General features: G+C 44.3%; 2 protein-coding genes across 2 annotated transcripts; one reads left to right on the top strand and one right to left on the bottom strand.

Moving 5' to 3' along the window:
• Positions 1-14,327: 14,327 nt before the first annotated feature.
• LOC143145308 (chymotrypsin inhibitor-like) lies at positions 14,328-15,013 on the top strand. Its single transcript, XM_076308563.1, has 3 exons — positions 14,328-14,440; positions 14,622-14,728; positions 14,823-15,013. The coding sequence occupies exons 1-3, from the start codon at positions 14,392-14,394 to the stop codon at positions 14,904-14,906; spliced, it is 240 nt and encodes a 79-aa protein (XP_076164678.1). The 5' UTR covers positions 14,328-14,391; the 3' UTR covers positions 14,907-15,013.
• A 285-nt stretch (positions 15,014-15,298) lies between these two features.
• Positions 15,299-17,166, bottom strand: LOC143145307 (chymotrypsin inhibitor). The gene is made up of 3 exons (XM_076308562.1): positions 17,009-17,166; positions 16,653-16,771; positions 15,299-16,572 (listed from the first exon to the last, which is right to left on the bottom strand). The coding sequence occupies exons 1-3, from the start codon at positions 17,058-17,060 to the stop codon at positions 16,492-16,494; spliced, it is 252 nt and encodes an 83-aa protein (XP_076164677.1). The 5' UTR covers positions 17,061-17,166; the 3' UTR covers positions 15,299-16,491.
• Positions 17,167-18,631: the final 1,465 nt, after the last annotated feature.

Genomic DNA, 18,631 nt, shown 5'->3' with positions numbered 1-18,631 from the left:
TTATTTTATTCCGACATCAAAGTTAGACCTCGTTTCTAAGTAGTCTTGAACGAAGAATCGGAGCACGTAACGTAATCGTAAATAATTAACGTTGCCTGACAATATTATACAATTTTCATCCGTTACACTTTCCAAGCCTTTTTATCTTCTTGCATCTTTGAGAACCGGTTTGAAATTTAAAACCACTTTACGGTTATATATAATTTCAAACTTCCATTTTATTACACCGAAAACTCAAGATATCTATCTTTGTGTGTAAAATGACACGCAAAAAATTGTGTATATCAATTTGGACGGTGTAACGTAATTGGACGATCGTTGAATTACCCGTTGCACATTTTACGTCTGTAGTAAAAATTGAAGTTGATCGCGGCAAGTATCGGAGGATGATTTGCAACAAGTTTTTCTACTTTGTCGGAATCTTTGATACACCATCTGTGGTTAATATCGGGTCGTAAAGAAAAACCGGGAGATATCGGGGACACGGTAACGTAATTACGTATTTATTTCACTTTTGGAGTCGGTTCGTGAAAATACGTAACACTCTTATCTCCGGTATCGTCTGAGTTTCGTATGCTTTGCGGGACCAATTTCGTCGTAACGACACGCGAGTAACGCGCGGATACGAATTAAAGTAACTCCTATGTATCAACGGGGATCGTAATTTCGCGCGATTCCATCCCTCCACCATTTTGATGGGTCCGTGCACCGTGTAGTCCGTGTGTAGGAACGATTTTACGCCACCTGCGTAAACGTTTCCTTCTTTTCGGTGGATCGCGTGGGCCGGCCAAGGGCGAAGGGTTTCACCGGCAACAGGAAATGGAGAGAGGAGTAAACGAGGACGGGGCACGGGGCTTTTTCGCTCCCTTCGGGCACCGACTTAATGGCGACCGATCGGCCATACCGTTGTTTACGATTAGGATCGTGGCTGGCTAGCCGTGAGACAGATAGAAATCCCAGGGGCCCGTCTTGACGCGAGGTGGGAGCCTTTCAGGGAGAAAGGGGGCCACGTGGAGCGGCGAGCGCTTCCTGGAATCTAGAATAGCGGTGTAACCCGTTTTATGGGATTTCGTTATCGGTCTATTCGGTCGGTTATTACGCGCCGTTAGGACGAAACCGCGATGGCTCCTATCCGATCGCGTTCCACCGATTTACGGATCGTAATGGTCCAAGTGACACGCGAGAATGGCGCTCGACGTAGCTTCGTTCTCGTTCCCCTAACGGAGCCGGAGAACCGGGGAAGATGGAACAACCATCGTGTTACAGAACGCGTGCAACTATTTCTGCGACCCGTATCGCCTACGATAATCTCGAGGCAAACGTCTGTACTCGATCGCCATCTGGTGGGCGTGTTACAGTTTACGGTCGTCGAATTTATACCTACGATAAATTAAATAAAATAAGGGGCGACCGTCGGAACGGGAAAGGGGATAGGTGGTTCCCGAGAGAAGAGACCGTGGAGACTGTGGACAGTTGATAAAACGTGAAAACAGGACTGGAGGAATCGAGGAGGATGGGAGAGTAGTCAGAGGGAGGGAAGAAGGTACAGTTTGCACCTTTTACGGTGTAAATAAATGTCAAATAAATACCACCCTCATGTGGGTCGGGGGTGTAGCACTGGTAACGAAGATAGGTTGAGAAAGTATTGAATATAACAAATTTACTGTTTGAAGTTAACCTACAGGGTCAAGTAACACGGAGTAAAGACCAAGTAGTGTAGAATTAGGTAGGGGTAAGAGGTGTGTCCGAGAGCGTTTCGAAGTGTGAAATAAATAAGAAAAAAAAAGAAATATTAGGATCGAAAAGTTGGTACGGGTAAAAGTGCGTCGCAATTAGGGTTCCCGGCGGCCATTAACGCGTAGCCCCTGGCGGTGGCCGCGAGATAAACACCCCTGGGTCGGACCGCTGGAAAGGGACAAGGTTCAACGGAGAGAGCCAGCCCGAGTAGGGAAAATCGATGTAATTGTCCAACGACGGGCTCGTCTGCGGGAAAAAACGTCTCCGGGCAGTGGTCCCCGGTGCAAACGGGGGCTCGAGTTTTCGGGGCGGCGATTTTTATTTTTTTCGAAGCGAACGCCGCGAACCCCGGCTGGTCGTGATTGACACCGTGGGGAGGACTCCTAGAACACGCGTGCACGTCCAACCCTACGGCCTGCAGGATTGGGGTGAAGAGAAAAAGGAGAGGGGGTTGCTGCTGCTGCTGCTGCTGCTGCTGCTGCTGCTGCTGCTGGCTGGCAGCGATGGCAATGGCGACTCGTCGAGGGTCCTTCAACGTTGCCACCCCAGTCATTACTTCGGCATTAACGGGGGATGATTTTCTCCCTCTTCTTCGCGGATTCACTGGTTCATCGGGACGCAGAGAAAGAAAGAGAGAGAAAGCCAGAGAAGGGGTTTCCCGTGGAACGAGTGTCGAGGAAAGTTAAATCGTCGGATTTACGAGCTCGTCCACCCTCTCCATTTTCTCGTTTTGCTGTTGTATCGTCGGTATTTGCAGTCGTATCGTTGACAACTTTTGCGTAACGAGAGAGATTACACTCGTGGGGAAAAATTGAACCATCTTCGGAAGCATTCCCGTGGATAAGGTTAAGGAGGGACTCTTCTTGCAGCGAGGTACAATACGGTGAAGAAAGTTCGGAAAGTTGTCGTCCGAAATTGCGATTAATTAGATCGCGAGAACCGTAACGAGGCAAAGACCTTGCATTATAAAACGCAGGTATCTCCCCGTTTGGAACGTAACTCTTCGTTAGTTTCAAAAGGGGTGGGCGCTTAATTAATCCGTTTGTTATCTGAAATAAGAATAAGTAAGGTCGGTCGTTAGTCGACGCTTCTTGAGTTTTTCGCTCGACTTTTATCGCTGTTCGACCAGGTGTGACTGGTGCATATTTTCCCCCGATAAAAGTAGCGGCCAGATTGCAGGTTATTAGCCGCACTCGCGTATAAAACTGCGCTCTAACGGGGGATAATTAACGATAATGTCCAGATTGAACAAAATTCGAGATCCCGTGTTTATCTCGTGTTTCTTTTTTACATTGTACAACGTTCAATTAGAACGCAGCTTAGCGAGAAACCGAATACGATTACCTGGTGGAAGTACGTCGGTTCTCCGCCAGACGGCGCCACATATGAGCATCACTGTTGCCGAAGTGTGTCGGGGCCTGATGAGGAGAGCGTATCTTTCACCGCGACACGCTTAATTGTCCATTTTAACCCGGTATTTTTGTTTCAGTTTCGATATTGAACTCTAGTAGGGCACCGGTCTACCGTAGAAGTCATACTCGAACGTCCCAGCAGTACGAAAACCACGCTGGAGGGTATATTCGTCTCGTAGGTAGTTCCAAGATGGCGTCCAAAGGGCGCGAGACGCATCGTTCGCCGTTAAGAACCTTTAATCTCGGTCTCTCTCTGCGGTCGTCGTCCAATTTCGGTCTGTCCATTGTTTCGTGAGAGGTTGTCGACGGAGGATTCGTAGTATCCGTATCGCGTCCCGCAGCTGCTGCGGTTTCCGGGCCCGGTGTGGCCGAAAACGTAGCCAAAATTGCGTTCTTCCTTCGTCCGATGTTCCACGAATCGAATCTGGTCGTCTCTCCGTCCTGTTCTTCAACCGTTTGCGCAACCCGAGGTTTTAAATCGTCTCGCGTCGCGTCACGATTCCGCTCGCGAATTTCTCAGTCACGATCGTCGTTCGTATGAAATTCGCTCGCGAACGCGTTTTGCATCCGTGAGAGAGCCCGACCGAGAGAACAAGTATGACTGGTGTAACGCAGCGAGCTGGACGGTGGGGATAGAAAATGAAAAAGAGAAAAAGAAAAAAAAAAAAGAACGATAGAGAAAAATACTAGAGAAGAAACGAAAGATCGAGGATCGTTCTCCTTTCACGAGTCCTCTTCTCGCTCTCGACGGGACGAGGCGATGGATTATTGACCGGTACGGTAATACGACGCTAGACACGCGCGTTATTGCGCAATCAGACGTCGAACCGCGGTCCTTGGACTCCATTCTGGATGGAAACTGTTCGTTCGCGCTCCTTGGACGGTAGCTCCGCAGCGCACGCTTCTCGGCTACTGGCAGCAGTCTCCCGTGAAACGACCCGGTGAAAGGCTGCAGAAAATGTCAGATCGCGGCGAGCCGGTGGCCACGATCGGCAATAACTTCCTTGTTTAGCGATAAATCGATCGCGCCTAAGACCAAGGAGCGAGGGTAAACCACGCACACACGGCAGCCCGCCTCTCGTTCGACGAACACCCGACCGTTCGGATCGTTCGTCCTGGATAATTTACGACGCCATCTGGACACTTCCAAACGTCCAACTGATCGCGATTGGGCATCGATGGTGTTTCAATCGACGACGGTCTCGTCGATTCGCGGGACCGTGCAAACGAGGTTTCCACGGCGAGAAGTAATTGTTTGTTTACGCCGGTGATGTAACTCACGGCATACGGTTTCTGGGTTGCGCGATCGTCAGATTTTATTCGTTCCGGGATCCACGGTATCCCCGCCACTCGAGGGACACCCATCGGACCCGGTGGCCAATGAAATACGACACGAGCCGGTGGCTACTTTCCGAGGAGCCAGCTGCTGTCGGAGGAATCGTTAAAAAATGATTTTTTTCCTTTATCTTTCACTTCACGCCTATGAAAATATCTTTTTGTACCGCGGCGATGGAATTTTTCGGCCAGAAATCAGGCCAAACGCGATCGCGTTCAGAGCGAGCGAATTATTATGAAACGTTCGCATCGTTGTCTTTAATGGCTCGTTACGTGTGCAAACATTGATCGATTTGCTCGCGGAACGACTCAATAGTTAAATAGTTTCGTTCGATACTCGATTCTAAACCACGATCATCCCTTTCACCCTCGTTCTCTCGGATTCGTTGCTCTTCCTCGTTTGCTTCTGCTCCTACGCGCTTTCTACGATCGAATTCTTCTACTTGATCAATTTTGTACGTTGTAATCTTTTCACGGTGTACACTTTGTTATCTTCTCTTCGTCAACCGTTTTTTCTTATTCGCCCTACACGTTATAAGGTCCTGTCCGGTCCCGAGTCGCATTTAGCGAAAATTTACCGTTTTTACCGTATTTCGTGAAACAACGATGGTTCGCCAGATACGGTACCACGAGTACACGATTCGAGGTTCAGATGACGCGACATTAAACTCGGGAAGAAAATATTTCGTCGAAGCATCTAGAACGGATCGTGAGTCTCGTCACGTCCATATCGGTCGACCGACTCCGTACAATTACGTACAAGTGTACGTAACAGATGTGTATCGCGGTGAAAATGTTTACCATTAGCACCGTTAAAAATATGGAGCAACGATAAGCGGGCACGCGAAAGACCCGAGCACTCGTTCCCGCTCGTAAGTACATCGTCAACAAAATTTTTATCGTTGGCACGTACAAATAAATTTATTTGCATCGGAGACTGTTTGCGCGGCGCTTATCTTTCTTAATTCGGCTCGTGTATTTTAACTTTCCAATTAACTTAATTCACTTAATCGGCGTTTCTCGCGAATCTATGCAAATGATTGCGTTTCTGGCTCGTACTAAAAGCGATTCAACAACATGGATTCCGTATTTTATGAATCAGAATGTACGAGCGAAGCTTGTACAGATTCTCTCGCTAGAGGCGCTCAAAGACGGTAGTTGCTATCTTTCGCCGGGAAGGATTAGCGACACGCGAAGTAAAACAGCATACCGAATCCCGTGTAGAAACTTCGCGAAGAATTGCAAGAATGTAACGTGGCGTCTATAAAAGGTGCAGAATTGCACAAACTTCAAAGAACAAAATAATCGAACACGAATGATCGGAGAGGCATTGAAACCTTTGCAGCACCATCGTAACCGGTTAAAGCTGAGGAAACAATAGCTTCCAATTGCAATGTTTTACAAGTTGTTTCTTTTTGCAGAGGAATCTTCCACCATCTAGGATTCTCAACCACGGACATGCTCGTTGCTAAGATAACTTATAGTGAATTCTAGTTTAGAAGCTACAATGTCTCATCTGACATTACCTAATTTACGTCGCTATTATTATTTATAGCGAAAAGTACTTTCTCCTATAATTGAAGCTACTGTAACAAGTACTAACGATCGTTCCTGCGTTTTTTCAGTAATCGTCTCGTTGCATAGCAAAACTGAAGAAAAAGAAACGAGTTCCCTAAATTCGGGATATTTTTCAACGAAAAACTTGGAGTGTACAATCGTTAAAATAATACTCGACTACCGTGTACAGTTCGTTGGAGTTTGCGCCGGCGCCACAGGTGAGTCGTCGTCGCGCGTCCACCTTCGTCGGTGGATTAATAGAGAGGAGGAGGAGGAGGAGGGGAGGTGAGGAGGCAGAGGGACGAATTCTCGGTAAGGAGTCGGGCGCACCCAAGTCTTTCGCGCCAAGTTCCCCGCTGACACAGATTTCACGAAGGTGGTCGAGGGGTTCCTTTAAAAACGTAACAGCTCGGAACCGTGAAAGGCAATTATCCCATCGTTATTTTGCTCTCGTGGGATTTATGATAGCGATTCGGCTCGTGTGATGTCCCGTGAAGGAACGAGCGAGTCTGATCGGAACCGGTGACCAGGTTCGGTCGTTCAACTATCTGTTGTCAGAGGAGTGCTTATGCGAAAGAAGCGAGTGAAAGTCGAGAACGACGAGTGTCTCGTCGCCGGTTTGCCCAAACGAACGAGTATAGCGTTCTTAGAGGATCTGCTCACAGAGTGGAGGAAGACAAGGGTGCCTTTTGACGAGAGGATTGCGTCAGACCCTCCTCTGGGTCAATGGTAAAACCTGTATTCAGTTTGTAAACCAGTATTTCTCGAGAAGTGATAGTTTCCATCTCCAAACTTGAATCTTCTACGAGTATATGGTACACTCCCTAGAGTACCTTGTAAAGAAAAATTGAATGCCCGGTGCAAGTGGGCCGCAGCTCGATGCCAAGGGCAATACCGATCAAGGGGTTAACCATGCGATTTGTGTTTCAGTCTGGGGTCCGTTGATCTGGTCGATGGCCGATTCGCGCGAGACGACGTCAGGTTCACGAACCTCGAACCAGCTCAAGGATGCACGTGGCTCGCGTTGCCGCGGAATACGTGCCGGTACGCGCCAGCTAGCGAAGCGAGCGAACGAGCGAACGAGCGATTGCATCGCGAGAGGATCGAGGCGCGCGAGCTCACCAGCCTCGGTGAACGCTTCTATTCCGATATTTTATGCCAAGTGGAACGGTTCGCCGCGCGAATTCGCGCGCTGCATGCGAATGACGATAGAGGCGACTCGCGCATAGAGAGAAAGGGCAACGCACTGCGGTGGCGGCTGCTCACGGTGGACGCCGACGCCGTCGTCGCGGCGCGGGGATCGCGAGTTATTGACGCTTATCTTATATTCCGCCTCGTAGGAATTTATTCGGACCAGGTATTCGTCGAGGCTTATCGCGAAGACCGGTTTACTATTTCCTGATAATTGGTGTTCGCCGTGGAGGGTTGGAAGTCGTTTCGAATAGACGTCGTCGTGCCCTTTTCGAATCCACCGATACGAGTATTGGCGGGAAGGATTACTGGAAAGCACAGAAAACTTTAAACCTGTCGATGATTATCTAATCCGTGATTCTGGGCAACGTTGAATGTAGAACTTCCCTGAGCAAGTGTCACGGGACCTCCTGTCGCACAATATTCTTCGGAGAAAATCATTTTTAACGTTACTTATTAATCAGTCTGTGTACCAACCGCATAAAAAATGACAGAGGGCTCGAAAACAACGATTAGAAATAGATTGCTCTAGGCTCGTAGAAGGTGCGAAGGTATTTGTTTGAATTGACAACGATGTGGACGATCGAAATCCATTGACTTTTTTTTGGATCGATGAACGAGAATTGTGTGTCATAAACGATTCGACGCGTTAATTTCTACACACCTATTCCTACCGTCATTCTATACCTTGTACAACGAAAATGAAGCGTTCACCTTTCGTTCACACATAGCTAACCGTCCAGATGATCGAATTTATACGTACCGTATGAAACTGCTCAAAGAAGCGTTCTGTGTCTGTTATACGCATCGTGTGGTCTAGTACCGGCAATCGGCATAATCGCATAAGGAGATTATTACGTGTGCAAGGAGGAGAATTGGCCAATCGGATCGCTGGACCGAGAATTCCAAGTGTTCGACCAATTGAGCTGTCCAGACCGTTGATAGATTCTGCTTCTCCGAGCCTGATATCCGGGAATGGCTGTTGCCTGTAATTAATATCGAAGCAAAGAGAGTCAGTGACAGCGACGCGGCATGGGGATCGTGGAAATGGGAACTCGAGTTTGGTAAAAATACGGTCCGCGAGTTGCAATTTTTCAGCTTGAAAAAAAAAAAAAGAAACGGAAAGAAGGACAACTTGATAATTAACATACCGGGCCGTGGAAGTGCTTCCAATGTATTACTGCAACGATGCGAAGCTCTATTTAAAAAAAAAAGAAAGAAATAATAATTATGCTCGAGTCGCAAGTTTCCTACCCGATAAGCGAAAAGAAGAACCGTCGAACACTTGGTAATTAACACACTGTTCGATGTATCGGCGTTTAAAATTCCACGCGATATTTTTTTTCAATAATGTGGGCCTCCGTTAATCATGCACCTTGACAGTCCCTCCTATCGCGTATCCAGCATAGTTACAGCCGGTTACGCGTGCTGCGCGATAAGCCCGTTCGACCGAGCGTAGCACGCTAGCCGTACTCGCGACATTGTATAACTATGTGTAGAAACATGTTGGAAATTAACGAGAGAGAAATTGCGCACGTGCCAGCCGGCGTTCGACGTTATTGGCCGAGTCTAATGCCGGCGTAACGGTGCAACGTCCGAAGCCGACCACCAACTAGCTCAAGGAGAAAGAACATTGGCTTCGCAGCCAAGAGTTTTCACGCTTCGCGGCGGTTTTACTGCCTTCCTACGTGCGCCATGGTGCCGCGTTAAAGCGCTCTTTCGCTCGTCCAGTTCCTTCCCCGATCGTTCCCGCTCTCCTCGGCGTCGCGCGAAAATCTCTTGTTTATTTTACGCTCCTCGTAAGCTAAATCGCGCGCATTTATTGGCCGCCTTCTATCCGACGAAACCTTTTCACTTTGCTAATCTATAAGGATGAAGAACTATCGATGTCTACTTCGATTCCTTCAAAAATATATGTATTTCGATTCTTTCTGGATTTTCGTTCGCTCAAAAATACAAACGAAAATGTACATTGCTACAAATTTTCCTTTCGATCTAAGTGCCTAGATTTCGTTTCGTTATTCGATACCCAAATGCTCTTGCCTCATTCAGGTGACTCGTTGTGTGCACTGTAGTTTAAACGGTTGCTTCTTTCGTTTCCAATGGTTATTCCTTGTTTCTTTAATTGCATTCGTGGTTTCTCACGTTAGGAACACACTTCTTTTGCACGATCGATTGTACTCCGTGTTGCGAATTCCACTACGCGCGTATTATCTGAAACGATCGTCCCCCCCTCGCAACCCCTGATGTACAGCCAGGAAAATACAGCGACAGTTATCGTCGTTGCCGGACGCGCGAAAGGGGTTTTCGCTTTACCCTCGTAACATCGTCCTCGTACATGTTTCCTTGGCAACCATAAATAGGTACCTTGAAATTTGGCCCGCTCTCGTCCGTTGCAGGTGGTACGCTTGTTTTCTGCTACGAGTTCAACCGGTCCCGTGGTTGGTTTCACGTTTCTCCCCGTATCGTTCTCTTTTAAACATCATGGAAACGATTCGGGCAGTGTCACACGGGACCAGACACCGTTAGAGATCAGTTTCTGGAAACACACTTGGTCGATGATAATTTAAATCCCATTGGTTTCTCTATTGCGAGCTCTAGCTTCGTTTTTCTATACGAATCTTTTCTACACGTATATTTTCTGTATCGTGCGGCAATTCGTAAGGGAAGCAATTTTTCGAAATGGTCTATTCGTTGAAAGCCATCGAGAATCGTTCGGCATGGCCAGTGGTCCGCGGAAGCGTCGTTGTAGCCAGGGACACGGCGAGAGGGTATCCCCCTTTCGCGGTGTAGACGCGTGTGCACGAGTGTGTTACCCTGGCAACGGTAAACAGGCTTCCCTGATATTTTCTCTGGCTCGTATCGCACAGGTGAACACGACCCTTTCACGCGGTACACCGCGGTGTATTCCGTTGGACCCCCTCGCGTTTCTTTCGCGCGACGCGTCCGCCGATCTGTCCGTCGCTTTGGATTAATTTCCAATGGACTCTCTCGTAAAAGCTTTTATCGAACCGACCAGTCCCCCTACCCCCTTCCTGCCTTGTAATTTTCCGTATCGACCGTGTCCGTTGAGATTTCGGCGCGTTACGTCCACGGGAACGACCGCAATCTTCGTAATGGACAGGAATCTGCGCCGCGTCGCTACAGTCTCGACCAACGAGTCTTTTCTCCACGGTAAATCGTCTCGAAGGAGGGATCGTTTCCCGTACGCTTGTCCGCGCTTCCCGTTGCACGACACCCATAGCGATGGGGTCGAGTCTGTCGCGAGTTTCGCATAGATGGCACGATACTCGCTCGGTGCACTCTCGGTCAGTTGCACGTTCCTGCACCGAGGACCTCGTTTCTTGCGTCTAACGTATAGTGGGAACGGTAGCTTGCATATAGAAAGGAACCATGGTGGAGGGGAGAAGCACAGGTATCATAATCGCGTTACTTCTTATAGCGAGGTACAGCACTCTCTCTCTAAGAAGTAGATTTTACCTTTACGATGAGAGCTGGATGTCGACTACACGATAAGAGCTAGATTTTATCTGCACGATGAGAGTAAATGGTCCTCGACGCTCTCTCCTATCATTTTTGTTTCACCTCTAGCTGGAGGGACATCTTTGTTGAAGGAATTAAAAGGAAATTGATTTTTGTACCCCCTCCACGCTATGAAGTCAAGATAGTCCCGAGCTGTTTGCATTTAACGTACTCTATCCTATTCGAATCGTGTCCAAGTGAATAATTATTTGACGAAAATCTTCGCGAAGAGGAGAGATTTAGTTATTCCGAAGTAAATTCGTTGATAGAAGTGGCTAAGTAGAGGGTAGATAATTTCTGTTGATCAACGAGGTAATAAAAAAAAGATCTCTTCATTGGAGGTGTCCTCATCTTGTCACTGTATAGGTAGGTCAGGTTCTGTACCAATACGTTGGCTCGGAGGATGCCAATTCCGATTGTTAATATAATTAAAAAAGAATCTTGGACGTGTTTCACGACAGCCTCGAGTCTTTTATAGGGAGACGCAAAATTCGATAACGAGGAAAACGCGCCACCCGCGTTTTAATTGAGATATAAATTCATGGGTTCGCGACCGTAATCACGATCCAATTTCATTACGGAATTTAATGGCCACTGCGCCTATAAAACCGTTGACGATATTTAGCCAATGATCCGCGTCTCTCCGCAAGATTATTTTTAATCTGTATAATCGAAAGAAAAACGAGGTGAGAAGGTTTGGTGGAGAACCGGAGCAGAGTGAATGAAATAAATTACGTCCAGATGGTAATAATCGACGAGCTTGGACGAAACGAATCTATCTCGTATTTTTACACGGTCCTTTTTCCATTTTTTATTTTCATTTTTTCTTTTTTTCTTCTTTTTACCTTGTTTCCAGCAACGAATTAGCATACGTGTCGCGAGATCGCGTGGATTTACGTCCCGAGTGCTCTTAATTTGCGCGATTATCTTATCGGCGAACAAAGTCGTTTGGAAAGTTTATTACAGAATGGATTGAACGGTTCTTTATCGCTATTTACCGTGCAACTAATCGTCCATCGAGATATTGTTCCGCGTGAAAGAAATAGATAGATAAAGGTAGGTTTAAGTGTTGCAAAACAATAGTTGGCGCGCAATCTTAATTAATCGTCGAGGACGATGAGAGATTTTTCTATTTCGGTGTTTGTTTACGTTCGTTCAAGTATTAGTCCCCTGTGAAAAAAATAATTAAAGAGGTAGCTTCGAGAAAGACAATGTGTGCAATCTTAATTAATCGTTGGAAGCGACGAGTTTTTGTAATTAGACAGGTGGATAAGGAAACTTCGGTAACTAATAGGTTTTCTTTATTTCATATTTTACAGATTTTTCAACGACCACAAAGGATGGTGTTCAACACAGGACAGGGATGATTTTCTGACAGTGAGACGTCCAAGTAGTGTGGAAAACTCGAGGTGCTGCAAGAAGGTAAGTACACTACACTATTCTTACAATAGAAGTATTATTTTTGTTGCTCTATAATTTCTTCTGCTCGAGAATTTTCTATTCCAAGATTTGTCCATTTTAAAATTTTTTTACTTCGAATTGTCTTTGCGTGCGAATTTTTCAAGAGTACATATATAAAATAAGAATCGTACGTTGGTGTTCACGATGCATAAGCCCGAGAACTTCGTAACCATAAGCGTATCCCTGACGAGGAAGACCGTTCCGCTCCGCTGTCGAATGGGTCGCCTTCTATCAGGCGTCGGGGATCGTTCACCGATGAAGTGGTCGCACACCAATTAAACACAATCGGAGGCAATTAGACAAGACTGTCCGGTGATTAAAGCAGTGAAACGCTGTACTTTCAATTGCACGAGACCTCGAGGAATCTGTCCTCTCTATCTAATCGATTGTTTCCTAATTCGTTATCTTGTTTTCGTACGAGCGCAGCATCTAATTTTCCGTTAACTTGTTTCTCGACGATCGACAACGCAGATTGGCATTATCGAACGAAATTTAAATCCACTTATTGCCGTTGGATAGAACGTCTAGACGCAAAACGGACGACCCGTACCGCGAAAGATTCCCAAAAGCCTCCGTTATGGAGGTCTTCGATTTCCATAAATTGTATCCCCGTGACGGTGGTACGCTCGTTCCGACTTTATACGCCCTTCGTGAACTAAATTTTCGACCGTAAATGGACCGTTAGAGGCAAGGACACTTTATATCGCGCTACTTTATCTCGCGAAGAAGCATTGTACGTTTCTGGGTTCCTCGTGATACACGTTTGGAACCGTTTAAACCGTGTCTACTCTCTCGTTCCATGATTTCTCTCTGCTCTCGCACGTGAAGCTTCAATCCCTTCGAACGAGCTTTAAACAAGTAATCGTCACAGTTAGGACATACTATTGTACAATTTAGTATACGTATTCACAGCGATAGGTTCTTAATCATTTCACATTCTCTTCTTTATACTTTCTTCTCCGTTTCTTAACCGTTACCGTTCGAAATGCCACCGATGATATATCTCGCGTGTCTACTCCATCTCCCCAACACACTTTGTCTCGTATCGCAAAAAAAAAAAGAAAAAAAAAGCTTCACGACCAAAGTGAAGAGTCGAGGGGATTGAAAACGATTGGAAACACAGGATTTCGCTTAGGTTGCTGTTTATACGGTTCGACGATTTTCATCCAAGGGGGAGGTAGGTGGATGGTACATTGTTAAAAGCTTCTGCAACGCAATGGCCGACAAGTCCGTCGAGTTTTTTTTTTCGATCGTTCTCCCGTAAGTTTTAATTGGTCCCGGTGTGCCTCTTCTTCCGTTGATTCTCGTTTTGCACGGCTGGTCGATAATCCAGCAGAATCGGTAATTTATGCGGGTGTTTCGCGTTTCGCTGTAGTGGGCTTGTTTGTCCGAAGCGTTAGTTACGCGAGAAAAGTCACGGTTTGCGGAGATTCGATGCGATAGCGATTAAACCTTGGGGTGTGCACACGTGGGTAACGCCGCACGGACAAGCTGCCTCGTACAGAACTTACCGTACGCAACATTAACCCGTGACTCGATAATTTACCACCATCACCTCACCCCCTTGATAAATGTTGCTGCAACCGAACGAACTCGCTCTTGTATCGACCATCGTTTTCTATCAGAAACAATCGACACGTTACTGGCGCCGAATCGACGAGAAACCATTTCTTTCATTCGAAGATTGGAAACACAGTCTCGAAAAACTTATTAAACCACTCTCATATTAATATTTAGTTCAACGCGATTTGTACTTTGGGAATCTCTGCTCCAAATTATTAACCGCGTATTCAATCAACGAGAATGATTCGATTCGATCGAAGACCTTAACACTGGAAGCGAGAATAAATGATCGAATTCGTAAGCCAAATATCCGGTACCCTCTATCGGGATGTATATTTCTTTTTACTTCTGTTTGTTGAATCATTTTTTAAAGCATTTGCTATTACACGCGCGAAATATTCGACGTGGACAAGATGTTCATTTGACTAGCTGCAGATAATACCAAAGGTGGCACAGTGATACTAAATGTTCGCAAAGATACATAATAAATTACGGCGATAAAATACGAAGGCCGAGAAACATGATATAAAAACTGAAAAATTTCATGAATCTACATCAGACTAGAATCGAAGAGTCATCAGGTCAGATTTAAAGCTAAACAAAGTTTTCAACAATGGTTCGTGTCGTTATTATTCTACTCGTTGCTACTGTTTGCATTGGCAGTAAGTAATCCTAACTTAAATCATTTTTTTCTTGTTAAACAATCACAAAATAGAATAAAGGTATACGAATCGAAAGATAAATTTCAACGAAAAAAAAAAAAAAACTTTCAAGTATATCCTATTTTGAGAGATCGTAAATAATAGTTGTAAGTAACTTATTTGGTGATCCTGTTTTTCATAGTGATGAACACAGTGGTAAACGCTCAATGCTCTCCCAATGAACAGTTCAAACAATGCTCAAGTGCCTGTGAGCCTACGTGTTCCAATAAATATCCTATATGCGACAGTGTTAGTATCTTTCTTGGTGAAGTATAATTTCGTGATAAATGAACTTAATTTCGTGATTCGATCGTTTCAATGAAATTTAATTGGTTCTCTTTAGATATGCAGATCACCTAAGTGCCAATGTCAAAGAGGGTTCGTGAGGGACAAGGCTGGAAAATGTGTTCCAATGAACAGTTGTTGAAGTGAATGATTTTATTCGTTAATTGTAAAGTATATCTACCTTTCCAAGGAAGTATTGTAAGTTTTGTGAATGGAAATTAAATAATTGTTTAAGTATTTATTGGTGAATCCGTTGTATCTCTCTTCGCAATTGTGTATCGTCCCGTCTGCTCGATCGATAGGAGCGCCATGAAAAAAGTAAATCTTATCTGCTATCGATGAATCACCGACGGATTTAACTTATCTAACCTGAAGACGAATGCGTAGAATCGACGACGATTCAGCCCCATTTCTTTAACGCGTCACGTTCGTGGAAATTTAAAACACTGCGACGTATTTATACACATAGAATTAATCAGAATCGTACCGGTTAACGTATCGTAAGAGAAAGGAGGTTGAATGAAAATAACACCATACCGTTTAACAATTTTTTTTATTCCATTGTATTCCTGGGGAATTGTCGAAGGGAAGGTTTTTTAACTTTTTACGCGAGCTTATCGTATTTTAACATGTGGCCCACACTTTGGGAACCTCTACAGTAGTGATGTAATAACGCTATCTCGAATATTCCTTTTAAAATTGTCAAATCTTTAACAATATCTAATCTTGCCGTCCAATTAAACACTTTGTTTGCAATAATCGCACAGATATCGAGGATGATCGATTAGATTTAATTTTTTCGCCCGTTCTTCTGCAAGACTTGCTTAATATTTTCGCGATGATCGATATGCAATTCCATAGTAGTGAAACGTAGTTTGTACACTCGAATCTCCAAAGTGACACGTTTTTTGAGTTATCTTACCACACGCGATGTGTGGACGTGTGACGCAACTTTCGTATTATGGTGCCTCGTAACGTGAATTTCCAATGAAATAATACAAGTTTCGGCGAAGTTGCGACTCGCACGAAACGTGCATGCGTCTTATAACGTAAATTTCGTGTTACGGTGCCTCGTAACGTGAATTTCGAAGAAAAATTCGAACGTCACGAACTGTACGATAAAATGCGCTTGATATTTGAAAACGATCGGTTTCGAAACGGGGAATTTAGTCTCGAAGATAAAGTGGATAGAGGTCGTAAAGTCGAGTCGGCCATCGTTGCATTAAGGGATCTCGTCGAGAAACGGGTAATATTTGGAAGATTTCTCGTAAAACTATTCAACCTCGTCCCGTACAAATTGTTACGGTCCTGACAAAGTACTTATGGTTTCCGTACGAAGCCAATATTTATATCCACGTTTCCCGACATGGAAAAGCTTTTCGAATTTAAAGTATATAAAGTTCTCCGAAGTAGGAATCGTAAACTTACGGGATAGATTCGTAATAACGAGCAATGTACGATCAACTAAGCGTGATTAATGTTTATAGAAAAATATATCTCAACCCTTTGGAGACAGTGTCTAGTAACAGATAACGCTTTTATCATTTTGAACCAAAATGTCCGTCCACGAAGGGGTCAATACTAGACTTGTTTGACAAAAGTAGAAGCGTCGTTATTCGATAATTTATAGATAATCGTTCAGTGTACATTAGGGATCAATCGAGTAATTTCGAGTCGAATTGTTAGTAAATAAAAATCTTCTCGTTGAATCGTCGTTTTCCAGGTATTTAACACTCACGAGTGAGGACGCACTTCTTCTCCCGGTTTCTCACGTATCCTGGTTTACATTCGCAGCCGATCTCGCACATCTGAAAACAAAGTGTCACTCGTTAGAGGTCAGATGCACGTTCTTTCGTTTCGAATTGTGAGTTGCAAATGCGGCGCTAACCAGGGTGCAGATTGGCGATGCACGTTTCTCGCAGGTGTCTACGCAAGGCGATCCACAAGTATTGAACACTTCGTTGGGACCACACTCTTGGCTGGTACCGTGAGTCTCGGGATTGGCGACTGCAACAAGTTCAAATTCGGATAGTATACTGTCTTTGTCTGGTATATTATCAGTACGTTAATTGTTGACAATAGCAAGGAAAAGTTTTCAATTGTTCCACTTTGATTTTAACGAGCTTTCGTAGGGTAATAGCAATTTCGAATGCAAAGAAACGAGGATTCAGAGATTATCGTTTGATAACCAACAATAATCAAGAAGGATCGAGGAGAGTATTCGGGAGATGTTGATTCACTCACCGGTGTAAACGACAGCCACGATCAATAAGAGAAGAACTACGCCACGAGACATGGTAGTTGTTTGTATACTCGTAAAACACGAATGACGATAATCCGTGGCTGGGATCAGCTTTTATACAATCTGCTGCGTGACCAACACATCGTGTCTTCCCTCTTAACGGTACGTTTCCTAAATTTTGCCACTTCCCACGCCGTCGTCGCGATTGGTATAGATTAGAGTACCTACACTCGATACAATCGTCGCTACATTATCTGAGTTCATACTTTGTAACGTATACCTCGACCTGATGCAAGCCGACGCGATGATCTATATTTCACCATTGATAGCAATTACAATACCGATATTGTTTTATACAAAGTTATTTTGTTTCAATTTGAACAAGGTGTTTTCACGAGTGTTTCCAAATTTTCTCACAGGTGCGCGAAGACAGATTTTTTCCAAGATCTCTCATTTTCAACGTATACAAACTGACCGCGATAAAGAAATATTATTAATAATATTAACTGACACGTATTTCGAAGATTTCGTGGAAGTGTATACAATCAGAATTCTTCCAAGATTATTCTCTCTTTCTTTATTTATACAAATTTGATACGACGAAGAGACATTATTTTTCATATTGAGTGTAAAGTATTTCGAAGATTTCTCAGAAGTGTCTAAAGATTATATTTTCCCAAGATTATTCAACATCCTTGCGCGACTCGTTAACACGTTCTATGTGCCTAACTGTTTTGCATTCTATTAGACCATCGAAGTATTCGAGCCAGGGAAATACACGGTTCTAGTAATGATACATCGTTCTCACGCGATTTTGTCGCATGTTTATCCCAAACAACATAATCTGACCGTCTCTAACCTCATCTTAGTCGCAATTCATATAATGTGTACAAAATCGTTTTTCTACGACTTATTTTCGCCGATGACTCGCAGGAAATACCATTAATTAACCAAACAGAAACAGGGTTAGGGTATATCACTCGGGATAACGATTGGTTTGGGCAGTGTTTACTGTGTAATCTCGCTTTCAATATGTCTCGTGTTTGACGAAAAAAGAATAAACAACCCATGAAAAAATTCGAAGTAGAGGCTCTAATTTTAACGAATTCTCTCCTCTGAGAAAACATCTGGAGTGATTTTAATGCTGAGATTTTCACGGCGGAAAATATCATTCAATGTGTAACTGATTTAGCCAATATCGTGTTACTCAACACACCGAGGAGAAATGAATTTATCATCGTGATCGGTGTATACGAAATGTTGCGAATAAAGTCAATACATGAGTCATATAAAATACGAAGTATTGTATATAGAGTATAAATATGATTCGTGTAAAGTATCAGAAGCTGTTTTCTTAGAAACTAAGGAAGATATCCACTTCGTTTCTATTTTAATTTGAATCGATCAGAATGGCTGACTTTTTATGGGTGATAGGTGATGGAAATTTCGTTATTTGGGCAAGTCTTACTAAAGTGAGTAATATTTACTCCAATCATTTTTTTTTTTTTCCTTTCAAGGAAGGTGATAAAATACTTTAATGGTAGTCTTGAATGGTAGAGGGAATTCTTATCGTATGCAAATGCAAGCAATTATACGAGTGTCCTCGTGTTCTATACTCGGTTGAT

Source organism: Ptiloglossa arizonensis, chromosome 4 (assembly GCF_051014685.1).
Source record: "Ptiloglossa arizonensis isolate GNS036 chromosome 4, iyPtiAriz1_principal, whole genome shotgun sequence".
Classification (NCBI taxonomy): Eukaryota; Metazoa; Arthropoda; class Insecta; order Hymenoptera; family Colletidae; genus Ptiloglossa; species Ptiloglossa arizonensis.
Note: the sequence above shows the minus strand (reverse complement) of the source record. Positions and strands in the feature narration are given on the sequence as shown.

Coding starts and splice junctions, on each gene's coding strand:
- LOC143145308 (XM_076308563.1), top strand. CDS start 14,392: ATGGTTCGTGTCGTTATTATTCTACTCGTTGCTACTGTTTGCATTGGC. Junction 14,441..14,621: donor TGCTACTGTTTGCATTGGCA/GTAAGTAATCCT, acceptor TGTTTTTCATAG/TGATGAACACAGTGGTAAAC. Junction 14,729..14,822: donor AATATCCTATATGCGACAGT/GTTAGTATCTTT, acceptor GGTTCTCTTTAG/ATATGCAGATCACCTAAGTG.
- LOC143145307 (XM_076308562.1), bottom strand. CDS start 17,060: ATGTCTCGTGGCGTAGTTCTTCTCTTATTGATCGTGGCTGTCGTTTAC. Junction 16,772..17,008: donor CGTGGCTGTCGTTTACACCG/GTGAGTGAATCA, acceptor AACTTGTTGCAG/TCGCCAATCCCGAGACTCAC. Junction 16,573..16,652: donor CATCGCCAATCTGCACCCTG/GTTAGCGCCGCA, acceptor CTTTGTTTTCAG/ATGTGCGAGATCGGCTGCGA.